We start from the raw sequence: 17,492 nt of genomic DNA, 5'->3' as shown, positions 1-17,492 counted from the left end.
CATCAAAACGACATCGTTTTATTTAATGAAAAGAAACAGAATCTTCGCAAAAAATAACTATGTTCTTCAGTTTCATTCTATATACACTGCTGACAGAGTAATGGTGCCAGCACCCTACTCGGGTTGTCAATGGGTACCTGACCCGGCACCACATGGAAACACAACGGGCAGAACTCCAACGAGCAGAATACTAATGGATGGAACGTTACCACATGTTATTTACTGTGCTCATTGAAGAAATAGAAATAAAGACTCCTCATTATGTCTCATCATGACATTATCGTTAGGACTTAATATAAAAAGGATTTCTCCTCAGCTAGGGAGACACGTTCAATATTCTGTACTAAGACACACGCTGTTTACTCTGTACTAGACACTTAGCAATACAACCACTGTTATTCTTATATTATATTTCCGATAGCATACTTACCGTCAACTGCAGTTTCAGTTGAACACAACCACAGTTTCATTTCGATATAACTACAGTTTCATTCAATATTTATACACTCAAATATGTGAAAATGTAATTTAATTTTATTTTATATACACTATAGTTTCATTAAAACACAACTACATGATCATTTCAATATAATTACAGCTTCACCGTACAATATACACTCAAATATGTGAAATACTGTAGTTTCATTTCACCACAACTACAGTATCATTTTGATATAACTGCAGTTTCATTTGATAATATAAAAATAATACGTGAGACAGTGTCGGTTTAGACACACGGTAGTGTCACTCCGTTATAACTGCAGAAACGGCGTCGTTTTGACGCGCGGTGCATAATCGATTATGTACCGCGGTGCACGATATAACGGATTTCAAATACTCACTTAATTGAAAATCTCGTATCCAAATAAAATAAGGGTATCATTCCCTTTTATTCCCTTATTCCTTCTCATCCCCTTTAAATGTTTAATTAGTGCTTTTATATTTTTATTTTTATTTTATATTTTTTTAAATAAGGGTATCATCCCCTTTTAATTAGTGCTTTTATTGGATGTCTTTATATTTTTATTTATATATTTTTAGAATCAATTGTCTTTATAGTGGTACAACGATCCTCGATCAACCTCCTGATGACATCAAACCGCTCTTGGTTCGTGATGCCAACAGCGTAACTTTTAGTAGATTTTATTAATCCCCGGGGCTTCGGCCCTTTTTCTTACCAAAAATAAAGAATCAATTGTCTTGATTTTGACCAGGACTATGTGGTCTAATGGTATCCGGGGTGGACTTCCAAGTGGAAGGTTGTGATTTCGAGCCTCAGTGAAAGCGTTATTGGCTCTTTGTGTTTCAGTAGGTTGAGAAAGTATATGAACAGATACTACAATGTAATAGAGCTAGTAGCATTCAAAAAAAAAAAAAAAAATTGTCTTGATTTTGGGCCGATATAAGAGGATGAAGTTGGGTTATTTGGATTGCTTGATTTAGTTGGTTGGTAGAATTTTATTACCATGTTTTAATGGGCTTTGGCTCTTTTGTTTGGTAGGTTAAGGCTTGGGCCTTTATTGTTAAGGCACCACTATTGGATCTTTTGTACTTAGCATTTTGATATCAATGAAGCAATGGTTTAAATAAAAAACAATGACCGGCACAAAATACATTTAAAATTAAAAGAAAAAAAAAAGTGATTTAAAACAACATACATAAAATTTGTTGCGAATATACAGCAACAATCCATCTAAATTTTGGAAACAAAACAAAAAAGAGAGATGTATTAATCAACAACAAAAACATAATAATTGCTTTAATAATACAATCATCACCGATAAACCTAGAATTATCTGCTCATTGAGCTGAGGGGCAGCAAAAAAGGGGTTTGGCTATGATGAAGAGGATGAGGCGGCGGCAACCTAGGGGATAGATCTGACCAGGGATCTAGAGTGGGTTGTTGGTTGGGAATCGTGATTATTAAAGAAATCGAAGAATGGGGGGTGGGGATGGAAGGAAAAGCGGCATGGAGGGGAAGGTAGGCGATGACGGTAATGGTGAGGTGGCGGCAGTGGTGGATGAGGCGGTGATGAAAGTAATTGGGGGAATCGGAAAACTATATATTCTTACATCAATATTGCAGGAGTCCGAAACCTAAATCCAGCGAAGGGAAGGGGATTCTGAGCCCTAAATCCGGCGAATGGAAGGGGAATGCGGCCATTGAAGATGAGTGTCATGACCTTGCCGAGGGGGAGCTGTGGGAGAAGGCGATGGAGGAAGAACTGAGAGGAGTAGAACACTGGTAGACCTCGTGCTCGTGGTGGCCAGTCGGCGGTGGACGAAGATGGTCGTTGGTCGAAGGAGACGAGAGTGCGAGAATATAGTCAAATGCTTTCAAGTTTCACCAACGATTATTTTTTTTTGTCCCAACTGGTCAATATTTCTGATCCCAAATAATCCCAATATTTCTGACATTGCTGAGGGGGAACTGTGGGATAAGGCAATGGAAGTACTGAGAAAGGGGAGCTGTGGCAGGAGGCGATGGATGAGCTGAGGAAGATCGGAGGAACTGAGGGAGAAATGAGGGCTAATAGTGTTAGGATGTAGGAGGCGATGGATGAGCTGAGGGAGATACACGCGCATTTCACGCACATTGCACGCGCATCGCACTGGTAATTGAGCAATTATTTACTCGAATTCAAGCAAGGATAACATTAGAAAACTTAATCGATATAACCCATTTCATTAACTGCATTTCGTTGTTATAATTTATATTTGTATATCGATCCAAATACTTTTAAAGTATTATAACAAATCTATTCCGTACAATGCACGGGTGAAAATACTAGTACTTGATAATGGTAATTAGTTTTGGTGAAGTATTTTACATGTTTGGTAGTAGGGTAGAATTAAAATTATTATCAATATTGATGTTTGATTATGTATGACATGACATATAATAAAAATAAATGTTTTAAAAATGCCAAAAAAAAAAAAAAAAAAAAAAAAAAGACAATTGACATCCAGAGCACCAATATGAACAAAAAATCAAAATAAAAATTTAAAAAGAAAAGGGTCAAATAGACCCCTAAACATTACCCTAAAGGTCAATTAGCCCCCTAAACTTTAAAAAAGGTCAATTAAACACTCAAACATGTTAAATTTGGTCAATGAAGCCCAAAAACCGGTAAATGACCTGTTATTACAGGTCATTTTAATTCCGGCGACGAAATTCGGCCACCGGTGACATATTCCGGCGACCGGCGAATTTTTCCGGCGGCCGTCGAGATTTTCTGGCCGTCCGGTCGTCTTCTCCGATGAAAGATGACCGGACGGCCGGAAAATCTCGCCGATCGCCGGAATCTATCACCGGTGGCCGGATTTCGTCGCCGGAATTAAAATGACCGGTAATAACAGGTCATTTACCGGTTTTTGGGCTTCATTGACCAAATTTAACATGTTTGAGTGTTTAACTGATCTTTTTTAAAGTTTAGGGGGCTAATTGACCTTTAAGGTAAAGTTTAGGGGCTTATTTGACCCTTTTCTCAAATTTAAAAGCGCTAATCCAAACTTAAAAATTATATTACCTATAAGATGAAATAATATTTATTGGAAAAAGGGTCAAATAGACCTTTAAACTTTAGCTTAAAAGTCAATTAGGCCCATAAACTTTTTAAATGTGCAATTACACTCATCAACAATTCATTTAGGTGCAATGAAGCCCAAAATCATGTTAATGACCTGCTATCACAGGTCATTAGGGTTCAGGCCACCTTCCGACGAATTTTTTGACAAAAAAAAAAAATGACATTCTCCGTGACCGGCGACCGACAAACGGTCGCTGGTCACTTTTTTTTCCGGAAATTTTGTCGGTCGGTCGCCGGTCACTTTTTTCCTGCCGGAAATTTCGTTAGAAGGTGGCCTGAACCCTAATGACCTGCGATAGCAGGTCGTTAACCTGATTTTGGGCTTCATTGCACCTAAATGAATTGTTGATGGGTGTAATTGCACCTTTAAAAAGTTTAGGAGCCTAATTGACTTTTAAGCTAAAGTTCGAGGGCCTATTTGACCCTTTTCCCATATTTATTTTTAATTAGGAAATGAGATTTTTAATTGAAAGGATAATTAAATCACATAGTTGTGTTTTAAAAAGTTGTCAACGAAACACTAATTATGATTTTAATTGTCATCCCTAGTGTATAAACTTATAAACCAAACACACCTTAATTTTGTCTTCTTTTTTTTTTCTTTTATTTTTTTTGGGTGCACAATTTTGCAATCATTATTGGGTGGACCATGGTCCACACAAGTTGTGTGGACCATATTTTGTCTACTGTAAAATAATGTACATTCAGTATAAAAATAATGTACATTCAATACAAAAATAATGTATATTGTATTCAGGGGATGTACATTATTTTTGTTCTGAGTATACATTATATTGTATAATGTACATTCAGTACAAAAATAATGTACATTTAATATATTAAAAATGTACTTTTTGTTATGGTGCACATTGTGGTCCACACAATAATTTGCCGCAATTTTGTATTAAATTTAGTTGTGAATTGTGATCACCTTTACAATTGTTATGCCATGGACCCAGGTCCACCTTGCAAGGTGGACCCGGCTAAAAAACAACGGTATCGTTTTGAGCAAAACGACGCCGTCTGAATTTTAAAAAAAAATTGCATATTTCCTTACCGTTAACTTGTCGTTTGTCTTCGGAATTCGTTCCTCTATATTCATAATTTTTGAACTTTATATTCATAATTTTAGAACTGAATATTCACAATTTTAGATCTCAATATACAAAATTACAGAACTCAATATTTACAATTGCAGAACTCTATTTTCACAATTTTTGAACTCTATATTCACAATTGCATAACTTTATATTTACAATTTCATAATTCTATATGTACAATTTCATAACTCTATATTCACAATTATAGAACTCTATATTCAACAGTATAAAATAATTTTTGAACTCTATATTTATAAAAAAAGAATATCATTAGTTGAGTGGTGATACTAACGGCACCGTTATTCCATACACATGTTTTGGATTTGGGTCCACTTATAAGGTGGACCAAGGTCCCCCAGCATAATTTGCCTCACCTTTAATAGCAAACCGCAATTGGATTTATCTTTGGACAAAAATAGCAGTGGAGAGGAAAAATTTTGTTTCGTAGCTGGTGCGGCTAATTATGGATGTTGGCAGACAATTGATTGCTTACCCTATCACCTGCAATTTACTTCCATTTGAAATTGGGCAATGAGTTGCCTGCCAATCTGCCATTTAATTTAGAGTTTGTATTATCTGCTTATCTGGAAGTAGTATGTGGCGGCTTCATTTATTTAGCCAATTATCCAACATTGGGACTATAGACTGAAGACTGGCAATACTGCAGAGAGAAAACGGAGGCCTATGGCCTCCATCAACATATATTTATACTGCATGCGACCAGGGATAGTGCAGAGAGAGAACAATGGACAGCCATCCATTTGGTAAAATAACATAGGGAGTAACACGGTTTGGTAAAGGGTTAACTGCTAGCTGGTTGAGTTAATAACATTAGCTGATTGTAAAAATATATTTGCTAAATTAGCTATTAGTTGATAGTTGTTGGGTATAATTTATTTTTTCAAAAGGCTAATTAAAAAAATTGTTTTGAGTAGTTTTTTAAATTTTTAACATTTTGAAATTACAAAAAGTTAATTAATCAAACATTTATATTGATTTTTTAACCAAGTCAAACAACTAATAGTGATCAAATACTCCAAAATTGACCAACTATTTTACCAAATAGGGCCAATAATAGAAGACATGATTGAGTTTCTTAGACACTTAGAACCTCCTTGATGGCAACAAATCTGCCCTTCTCAATTGAGAGCTGAGCAGCCACTCCTATAGCTACAGAAATCAACCCATCATCTAAACCCACGGCCGGAGCTCTTCTCCCTTCCTCCCTGATTGCACCCAAGAACTGAAGGTGCTCCAAATAGCTAGAACCATGATGCAAACCGTCATACCTGTCGGACCAACCAAATTTGTTAAAAATTAAATATGATCCAACAGGCCAAACTAAACATAACAGAGGCTAGGAATGACTATAATTACTTGATTCGATCATCCTTAATGTTTATGGTTTGGACACCGTCGCGACCATCCTCTCGTTTGCCCCACCGGACTATACTTTCAGGGACAAAGGCTTCACCCTGTAAAATATGCAAACTAAAGCAATCAGTATTGAGTAAAGAAATTGTACTATGTAAAACAGTATTAGTTTATTTTCTTACCTTGCCAATATCACCTGCAACAGATATTTCTTGTTCGTTTTTACTCCCTTCCGCGAACATACACAGGTCAAGCATGCCCCGGGATCCATTATCGAATTCCACTATAACATAAGCGTTATCTATTATATCTGGCACCTGTAACAAATTAATTAATTAGTACTATAGTAAATTCGTTTTTTTTCTTCTCGATTCCTCTTAACATATATACCTTCCCATCATATACTTCGTCTTTGTGATTCACGTCCATAGCCCCGGAAGCCATAACACGAACAGGATTCGCACCCACAAACAGCCTCATAAGGTCAAAGAAGTGGCAGCATTTCTCAACCAGAGTGCCTCCGGTGTTGCAATTAAACCGGTTCCAATTGTTTACCTGTCAATATATATGTCACTCCAAATGATTCATGGCATATTAGATATTCGGGGATTGTCTGAAATTGAAATTTATTTCGTTTTAGCTTACCTTGACAAGAAATGGAAAACGGTGTTCTCGGATAGCCACCATCTTCACACGTCCTAAAGATCCAGTTTTTACCAGATTTATGAGTTTAGCCACAGGCGGCATGTACCTATACTCCAGCCCGACTTGAACCAACATATCTGATCTCTGCCTAGCGGCTTCCAGTACATGTTTACAGTGTTGAACTGACGTGCAAAGAGGCTTCTCCACCAGAACGTGATGGGGTTTGGGGTGGTTCAGAATGTCCATTAGAATCTGGTAATGAGTCATGTTTGGACTGGAAACAATCACCACATCGCACAGCCCACTCTCCAGCAGCTGCTTGTGCCCGGAAAACACCTTCACCAAATTAACCATGTACCAATTTGTTGAGCTTGTCTCATATAGGGATTAAGAATATGAGTTTGTCTGCCTATAAATATATGTCATCACGTAAATCTTGTCTTCACCTTTCTATCATTATTATTGTTTCTTGTTTAACCGGGGCCGGGTGAGAATTGAATTGAATACCTGGATAGGCCAGTCGAAGGAGAGCGCCAGCTTCTGGGCATGTTGTTGGGAAGGGACGTGTGGGTCGGCAATGCACACGACGGCTACGCCTTCTGCTCTGAGATGGTAGAGGTTGATGAGATGCTCCCTTCCCATCATTCCGACGCCGATGATCCCGTACTTGATCGTCGCCGCCATTGGAATACTATGATCTGATCGATCGATCGGAGAAGGAATAGTTAACTCGTTCGTTTCTCAATTCTCCTACGTTGTTAGACGACGGCTAGCCCCTGTTCTTTCGTAGCGAGTTCTTCGTGACCCCGTTGTGTGTGTGTTATAAAAGACGAGAATGAGCGTAGGTTACTTTTGAATCATATCGTACCATATCACTTTCCGATTCCCAAATCCGCTCCCTAGGTACATTGCACCTAGACATTATACTCCGCTGGCGGCTCCGATTCTTGGATATTCTACTCAATTAAACCAGACAAGCATCCACAATTAGGATCTGATCGAGACAGATTACTTATTTTCGGTCTACTAATAAAACATTGTTGTTATTATTATATGTTAGAATATTTTATTCTAATGGTATTGTGGCTCATGTATTAAGTGATTTGAACAATGAAAATTTTATTGTGATAGGTAATGTCAATAAAATATGTACAATCAGGGGTTATTATTTTCTTCCCTAACTTTCAAATGAGACTATTTAAGCCTATTTAATTGTATAGGTTTATGGCACATTATTGCTATAATTCCAATGATTAATATTGAAATGCCAGTTATGATTTAACACGCAATATATAGGGCATAGACTATTTTCTTATCCTATCACGGTGAAAGTTTAACGTGAAAGACCAGAGGGAAAAACACTCTGTAAACCTGAAAAAAGGAGCTGGGAAGAAGAAAAGGCTAAAAGCTTCATCAATCTCTCATGGAATAAGATTAGTATTTTAATGCTTCCGATAAAAGTATTGGTTAAATCATTCAATGCCTATTGTAATAGTTTTCATTTGGTATCAGTGCAAGGTTAGGTATACTGATTTATCCTTTTTTGTTTTGAAATTTGTGTATATATATGCGTTAATTTCAAATTTTGTGTGTGTGTGTGTGTGTGTGTGTGTGTGTGTGTGTGTGTGTATATATATATATATATATATATATATATATATATATATATATATATATAGACTTAGGATCATATGAGAACATGTGCGTAGGTGAGAACGTGAGAACACATCATGTGCATCCATCTAATATTTTTTAATGTTCTAGATTAGATTAAGTATGTGCGAACGCGCATTAAATGTGTGCAAACACACTAAATCGCGTTTGCACACATTTAGTGCGCGTTTGCACACACTTAATCTAATCTAAACCATTAAAAAATATTAGATGGATGCACGTGATGTGTTCTCACGTTCTCACCTAAGCACATGTTCTCACTGGAACCTTACCATATATATATATATATATATATATATATATATATATATATATATATATATATATATATATATATATATATATATATATATTAGGCTTCGGATCCCATGAGGTCACTTAGATGGGTGAGATAATGGGGCCTCATCTCATCAATTAAATCATAACATATCAAAGGGTGAGATTGAAAGAGATTTATTTTCCATCTATGATAGTAGTCTATGCATAAGGGTGTATAAGTAATTGTAATATTAGAGCTATATATGGTTAGGAATAGATTGGAATATATTCCATGCTAAGGATCAACTAATTATGGTGTTGAATAATATATTTACGGTTATAAATTATTGTTGATAGAGTGTGAGTTGTATTTAAACATTTGTACTCAGCAATAGTATTTTGCGGTGGGATATCTCCTCAACAATGAAGGTGCAACCGGAAAGAGGTATGTGCAACCTTAATAGAAGTGTGTTATGGGTTATGTTCTGCCTGTGCAGCCATTTAGTTAAGTCGGTGCGTTGAGTTAAGAACCCAACGCACAAGCTCAAAAACTAAACCGAACAAACGTCAGGCCTACTAGAATCCAGTGTAACTTTTAAACCCAAAAAAAAAAAAAAAAAAAAAAAAAAAAAAAAAAAAAAAAACCCCTTGTAAACCCCAATCGCACAGACCACAACAACAAAAAGCACCAAATAAATATATAAAATAACAACACACCAAAAGTTAATAGATCATAACATGTTACAATTAAAATACACATACCAAAATTGCTTTACGTAAAAAAACAAAAACCAAGCTATAAAAATATGGTAAAAGTTTGCCTCAATTCTAGTTGACAGTCCAAATAAGAGATATTTGGCCTGAAAATTGAACCTATTTGTGACCCAACGCACAAGCCGAACACATAAAATGCACACAGAAAAACTTCATAACACAACACAAACTTCTGTTCATTAATTTTTAAATTGAATAACGGAATCAACATGCAACAAAAACCACAACCATACTGCTGATTGATCATACCCGTCATAACAAAGAATTTAAGCCAAACGCACACACGGGAAAACAAATTGCACACACAGCATAACAAAGAATTGAAGCCAAATGCACACACGGGGAAACAAATTGCACACACCCGATACAATACCATAATTAAGTAGTGCACAAGCCCATAAAATCTGCTAATTAATTATTACACCCTAATTAAGACACTACCAAAAAGACAACAACACCCACATGCAAATAAATCACACGCAAAAGGCATTATATTCAACCAAATCTAATCCATCCAAAAACTCAAATAAACGCACCAGATCAAGCCTCACCACCTCGCTTGACAAAGGTAACCTCACCGGATCCAATATATATATATATATATATATATATATATATATATATATATATATATATATATATATATATATATATATAGTATGCAGGTTCATTAATCAAAATCTCCTGGATACATCCTATGCATGAAACATTATCAATCAATGTCAGGTTCTGAAACGACACTTTGAAGCAGTGTCTATTGAGTTTATCCCTCGATCAACGAACAATTGTGTTCATGCCTTAGCTAGAGCAGCTAGTTTTTTTTCTGGTCATTCTTGTTGCTTTTCTACCATTTCATCTTGTATTGAACAATTACTCTATTGAGTTTTAAATGAAGTTTTTCCTTTCAAAAAAAAAAAAGTTTAGAATGATTTTCAAACTGTCTCACTTATTGTTTTTATATTATCAAATTAAACTGTAATTGAATTGAAATGAAACTATAGTTGTGTTAAAATGAAACTGCAGTGTATATAAAATGAAACTGCATAATAGTTTCACATATTTGAGTGTATATTATCCAATGAAACTGTAGTTATATCGAAATGATACTATAGTTATGTTGTAATTAAACTATAGTGTATATATAATATGAAACTGAATAACAGTTTCACATATTTGAGATTATAATGTTGAATGAAACTATAGTTATATATATTGAAATAAAACTGTAGTTGTGTAGAAATATAATGAAACTGCAGTGTATATAAAATGAAACGGAATAACAGTTTCACATGTTTGAGTGTATATTGTACAATAAAACTGTAGTTATATCGAAATGATATTGTAGTTGTGTTGTAATGAAACTATAGTTTATATAAAATGAAACAGAATAACAGTTTCACATATTTGAGTGTATAATGTCGAATGAAAGAGTAGTTATATCGAAATGAAACTGTAGTTGTGTTGAAATGAAACTACAGTGTATATAAAATGAAATTGAATATGTTATACAAACAGAGCTACTTTATGTGAAACGGCGTGGAACAGGTGTCATTTCTTCTCATGGTCTAACAAAATAATAATAATAATAATAATAATAATAATAATAATAATAATAATAATAATAATAATAATAATAATAATAGACAGTATATTTGTAATATTCTTTTTAATATATATTTCAAGTGAGAACATGTTTCCATATGAAAAATACAGACTAGCTAATGCTAATAAGGTACTACTGTAGTATAAGATTTATTGTATAAATTTTAATGAAAAGAAACGACACTCGTTCTGTGCCGTTCCGCCTAAAGTAGCTCTATTTGTATAATATATTCAGTTTCATTTTATATACACTGTAGTTTCATTTCAAAACAACTATATTTTCATTCGACATTATACAGCCAAATATATGAAACTGTTATTCTGTTTTATTTTATATACACTATAGTTTTATTACAACACATGTACAATTATAGTATCATTGCGATATAACTACAATTTCATTGTACAATACACACTCAAATATGTGAAACTGTTATTCAGTTTCATTTTATATACACCATGCAGTTTCATTTCAATATAACTACAGTTTCATTCGACATTATAAACTCAAATATGTGAAACTGTTATTCAGTTTCATTTTATATACAGTATAGTTTCATTACAACATAATTATAGTATTATTTCGATATAACTACAGTTTCATTGGACAATATACACTCAAATATGTGAAATTGTTATTTAGTTTCATTTTATTTTATATACACTGCAGTTTCATTTCAACACAACTATAGTTTCATTTCAATTCAATTACGTACACTTTCATTTGATAATATAAAAACAACTATAGTTTCATTTCAATTCAATTACAGTTTCATTTGATAATATTAAAATAATATGTCGAACTCCGTTAAGGGCCGACGTGGTGTAATATTAAAATAATATGTCGAACTCCGTTAAGGGCCGATGTGGACCACGATATAATTGCTGGAGGAGGCACTTTTAAACTCGTACTAATCTCCATTAAGAGGAGAAATATTGGCCAGATTAATTTTCCTATACGAGAGGAGATTTGAACTCCCGACCTTTCTTAAGGAATGAGAATGCATGACCACTCATGCCAACCAAATTAGTTTGACTCGGCATATTTTGTGTTCTACAATTTTTAAAATTATCACGTATTCCGTTTCACATTTTTCATATAGGAGTATATACTAAGACTTTTTACATGTGACATACATATTCAACAAAAAGCAATTCCCTGAATCCCACTTAAAAGATGAGAAGAATATTAGATGATTACGGTGGTGGAATAAAGAAAATAATAATTTCCACAATTTTAATTATTGAAGCAATCAGCCATCCACTTGGTGCACGGTGACAAACAAGTGAGTCATCCCTCCTAATCCATTCAACCACTTCAAACATGGGGACTTGCCGACTTGGACACTACACAAAGAACTGCCTCATTCTCCTCATCCAATACAATATTTAATTCAAATTTAATACTATAACGTGATATGATTGACCATCAATTATATCATTATACGTGGTCCAAACTTAGCGGGACAAGCTTGCTATATAAGGTCTATGTTTATGTTTATCTTTGCGATTTTCTCATTTTTAAAAGCAAATTTATTACTATATCTAGCGGATCTAAAATTAAAATACTGTTAAGCGGGTGAAAATTTACAAAATTTAAAACGCGATAAAAGTACTTATAATAAAATATGAAATTTTTTGAAAAAATCACATATCATTTCTATTAAGGAAATTATATCGTGCACCGTGCGTCAGACACTACAGTGTGTCTAAACCAACATTGGCTCACGTATTAACGACCCTTCTATTAATATGATATTCATAAAAGATTATTTTAATTAGATAAACTCTATGTATTTCTAGATTAATTTGAATATGATAGATGCACAATTGAAGCTTCTAAACTATATTGACTAGATAGTTGATAAAAAATGATTTTCGTTTAAAATATTTTTCATAATTGAATTACAAAACATATTTTGTATCAATTAATTCATCAAATTAAATAATTATTACCACACATAACACATTATAAATCTCATAATTAATATAAAAAATAAATTACAATTAAAATGTGTTCAAAAAGTTTTGATCCCTAAACCTTTTTAACCCAACAAGATGGCTATTACCAAACCAAATTACCTCAACCTTTGCTATTCTTTTTTGTACTATATTTTATTATCTACTTCTATTAAAACATCTCTAGTGTACACATGCACGTGCACACACACACACATATATAAAAGGGGTGGGGTAGAGGAGGGTGGACAATCTACACCCATTTCCCCCCACCCCGACACCCCCTGCACAGATCCGCTCTAACTATCCGCATATTTGCAATCCACCACTATTTTCTATATATTCATGCAATTAAAATTTACTCTCAAAATATAATATAATATAATATAATATTTAAATTTATTATTAAAAACAAAAATACACAGCATGGCCAAAAGTGTACACCCAAAAAAAAAAACTACAATGAATAGTACTTTAAAGCATTACAACAATTAAAACCTTACAATTACTATTTGTACTTTAAAAATAAAAACAAATAAAAAAGAAAATATGGACTGCACAGCCACGCCAAATTGCAATGCACTACATTTTAGGCACAGCACTACAATCTACATTTTTATATCAGACACTATGATCTACATTATAAGTTAGACCAATAGTATACATATATCCATCTAGCTTTAATATATTAAATGTTCAATTTTAGTATACTACAGATTCGATTATTTTTAAAGTTCATTTTTAGTGTATTGTAAGTCCATCTTTAGTATACTACTTAAAATTTAATTTAATATATATTAAAAATAAATATTCAATATACTAAAAATATATTTATTAATGATCAAACTCGTAATGTGGACCATTGTATACAGTATAATTTGTATAACATGATTGATAAATTCAATATGAGGGGTAAGAATTGCAAGTGTAAAAGAGAATGAATTGCTCAAGTTACACAAGGAATGTCGAGAGATAGTATATATTGATGTGGAATAAGAGTTTGGTTCCTCGTATAACAGAACGAAGGAATAATTATACAAGTTAATGGAATCTAACAATTACAAACTAAGCCAATGCAAGTATGCAACTATTACAAGTGGATGACAACAGGTACTTTGTCAAGACCTTGGAGTTATAATCTAAGAAGTTATAACTACATGCCTTAGATCAGTTGATAATAACAACCTATTTTATTTTCTTACGACTCTAATCGAGAATTGAGACTTGATTAGACTAAGGCATGTTTGGTAAATGACTGTTAGCTGTTAGTTGATTGGGTTAATTAGAGAGTATAACTAGTTGATAACATTAGCTGATTGTAGAAAGATGATTGATAAATTAGCTGTTAGCTTATAGTTGTTTGGTATAATTATGAGTGAATTTCATTTTTGGTCCTACTATTATAGGGGTCATTCCAATTTTAGTCAACCATAATTATTTTTGTCACATTGCGTCCACTATTATTAAAAGTGTTCCAATTTTAGTCCACGAAAAATCTAAAAATGGACTAAAATTGGAACACTTTTAATAATAGTGGACGCAATGTGACAAAAATAATTATGGTGGACTAAAATTGGAAAAACCCCTATAACAATAGGACCAAAAATGGAATTCACTCAATTTCTTTTTTCAAAAAGCTAATTGAAAATTTTGATTTGAGTAGCTTTTTGAATTTTAGCATTTTAGAGTACAAAAAGCTAATTAACCAAACACTTATATTGATTTTTAAACCAAGCCAAATAATTAATAGTGGTCAAATAAGTCAAAATTGACCACCTATAGACTAATTATTTTACGAAACAGGCATAAGTCTTGAGCCCAGGCTCATACTTGGAAGGGACCCACCTCAAACGCCCCATATATAGGGTTTTTGATTTAAATGACAAATTTTCATGAACAAGAATGAGAAACTTTTGAAACTAGTACAAGAAAAGGAAAAACTCATTTGAGACTTGAGTTTTTTTTGTCAGAAACGCAAGTTACAAATGTGTTTCTTAAAATTTTACAAGAAACGTATGTCCGAGTTGCGTTTCTCCTACGTTACCAAACACAAGTGCTACTCAGGTTTGTCATATTGTATACAAGAAACGCAAGTAGGACATGAGTCTCTCGTATAACACGAGAAATGTATGTCCGAGTTGCGTTTCTCCTACGTCACCCGTGAGTACTGTCCGGCTACTAGAAACACAAGTGGGACTTGCGTGTCTCGTATAAGTCCCACTTGTGTGTCTAGTATTATACCGGCGATGTTAACACATTAAAAAAAAAATTTGAACAAACAATAAAGATAACGTTTAACATTTAACGAGATCTACTAATAAGTCTTGTGGGTCTCATCAGCCTTAAAAAAAGGTTAACGAGACCTATCACTACAGGTCTCGTAAACTTGAGCCTAAATCATCTCCATGCATTTTTCTATGTTATTCAAGTTCACAATCTGTTTACAAATGTTACGATCTCAGTACAAAAAGACTTTTTCTTTCTGGGAATGTTACGTTTGTTCCTTCAGAATTTCCCTACAAATCCCTAGCCATATCTACTCCCGTGCCTTCCCCTGTCGCTGGCGTCCACTCCTGCCATTTCAACTCCATCGTCGCGCGTCCTCCCCCCTTCCGGCTATAGGTCTTGTCCTGGTGCAGCAAGATATTGTCACTCCTACCTCGTCCTTTTACTAGGTTTGTTATTTCTATTTAATACCCTTCTGTTGTGCTGTTTGTTGTAACTTCTCTGTAGAACTCTCTCTCTCTCTCTCTCTCTCTCTCTCTCTCTCTCTCTCTATATATATATATATATATATATATATATATATATATATATATGCAGTGTGATTAATGCAATTCATCAATTCCTCCTATACTTTATAATGTTGTCTACTAGTCTTGTGGTTAATGGGCCAGGATTCATGAAAGAGGTAGTTGGGATTTCATGTTTTATGTAGCTTCTAATTGAGCAATTGTATATTGAAGTTCTTTATGTATCTGTCGAGCTTGATTTGAGTTTGTTGCATGGCACTTTCAAATTGACCGTAGAACATTTGAACATAGCCAATAATAGCACGCTCGGAAGGTCCTTAGGTCCCGTTAAGGCAGTAGCTCCAAGCAATAGAAACAACTTTTCGTACGAAATCCCTAACATCTCTACATATCCCTCCGCCTGGTTCGTAAGCAGGATTGGAGGAAGCCAGGGTATATGTATCTCTCAGTCTCGTTTGCGGGGAGAAGTAGAAGAAGCCGGAGCTCAGACCTTTGTTCATCGAGGATATACAGAGAACTTGTGATAACTTGTTGTGAAACAGTACGTATCCTCGTGTGAATATCGTTTACATCTCAGGAAAGCAATAGAGTAAAGAAAGAGATAAAAAAATACAGGGAGAATAATCCATCTTTTTTGTTAATCATCATTCATTCCAATATATACATTAGAGTAAATACCACCTAAGGTCCCTCGAGTTTGATGGCATCACCAACAATGGTCCCTTTCTTCCGTAATTACCATCCGTCATCTACCGAGTTGCGAAAAGTTACCTTCTACCATCCTTCCGTTACTTCTTCCTGTCTTGGCCGTCAAGTGTGAGGTTACTATAGTCATTTGGCCTTTATATGTCAAGTTAGTATAGTCATTTGACGCTTTTATTTTTTTTTTAAATAGAAAATCAAAGGCTCCAGCGACTAAGCATGAACCTTCCAGCAAACGATGACGACTGGAAGGGAATCTGGCCACCCATTCTCACCGGAAAAACGAGAAGCATGTTGCAACAATCAGAACCACCAAAAACCAAACAAATTTTTTGCCGGAAACCAAGACAAAGAACACAGGGCCACCACCAACCTACAAGAAGCAAGCCAACGACGGGAAAAACATCGGAGGCACTGTTTCTGCCGGAAAAACGACAAGCAAACTGTTCCAAGCGAACAAAAACTCGCCGAAGAACCCACAGAGGCACAGACACAGTAAAAAACATCAGAAAATTAAAGCAACAAGAAGCAAACACATATAGGAGAGTTAAAAATCCATCGGAGAGAAGCTCCCCCGGCAGAACAGTCTTTGCCTCCGCCTGCCACCTTCTTCTTCTTCCTTTTTGTTATATTCTGCTTGCTTGTGCCCGAAGTACCATAAATATTCCTGACCCCAAACGCATCAACGGGTTGGTTCTCACACGTAGAATCACCAATGCAGGAATCATTTTCCAGTGGCACATCATTACCATTAGCACCGGATTCCTTCGACTTTGAACCACGGGTATCCCCATCGTGGAACAGCCCACACCCTCCGACACACCATGAGATTTATCCGCACAAACATGTTCAACAACCAACGGGGGAACCTGGGCATTATCCGGCGAGCAGTCGTTCTTACCAGACGAAGCAATGGCGTTGTCCTCCACAACTGGGCACGCAGTTTGTTGAACACCATCAGTGCAAGCCTCTGCTTTATCCTTCAAATTTTTGCTAACAGAACTCAGTGAACAATCTTCAGTAACATGTTTGATGCTTCCACAGTGAGTGCAAAACAGAGG

The 17,492-nt window shown here is 34.8% G+C and overlaps 1 protein-coding gene across 2 annotated transcripts; it reads right to left on the bottom strand.

Moving 5' to 3' along the window:
- Window positions 1-5,760: 5,760 nt before the first annotated feature.
- LOC109169031 (inositol 2-dehydrogenase) lies at window positions 5,761-7,628 on the bottom strand. 2 transcript variants are annotated; one of them, XM_019317930.1, is made up of 7 exons: window positions 7,515-7,628; window positions 7,217-7,438; window positions 6,710-7,045; window positions 6,455-6,619; window positions 6,247-6,381; window positions 6,068-6,165; window positions 5,761-5,979 (listed from the first exon to the last, which is right to left on the bottom strand). In XM_019317930.1, exons 2-7 carry the CDS (start codon window positions 7,391-7,393, stop codon window positions 5,787-5,789), a joined length of 1,104 nt encoding a protein of 367 aa, XP_019173475.1. In that variant the 5' UTR covers window positions 7,394-7,438; window positions 7,515-7,628; the 3' UTR covers window positions 5,761-5,786. The 2 variants fall into 2 exon arrangements, with proteins under 2 accessions (XP_019173475.1, XP_019173474.1); XM_019317929.1 differs by having other exon boundaries at window positions 7,217-7,628.
- Window positions 7,629-17,492: the final 9,864 nt, after the last annotated feature.

Source organism: Ipomoea nil, unplaced genomic scaffold, assembly GCF_001879475.1.
Source record: "Ipomoea nil cultivar Tokyo-kokei standard unplaced genomic scaffold, Asagao_1.1 scaffold3245, whole genome shotgun sequence".
NCBI classification, from domain to species: Eukaryota; Viridiplantae; Streptophyta; class Magnoliopsida; order Solanales; family Convolvulaceae; genus Ipomoea; species Ipomoea nil.
Note: the sequence above shows the minus strand (reverse complement) of the source record. Positions and strands in the feature narration are given on the sequence as shown.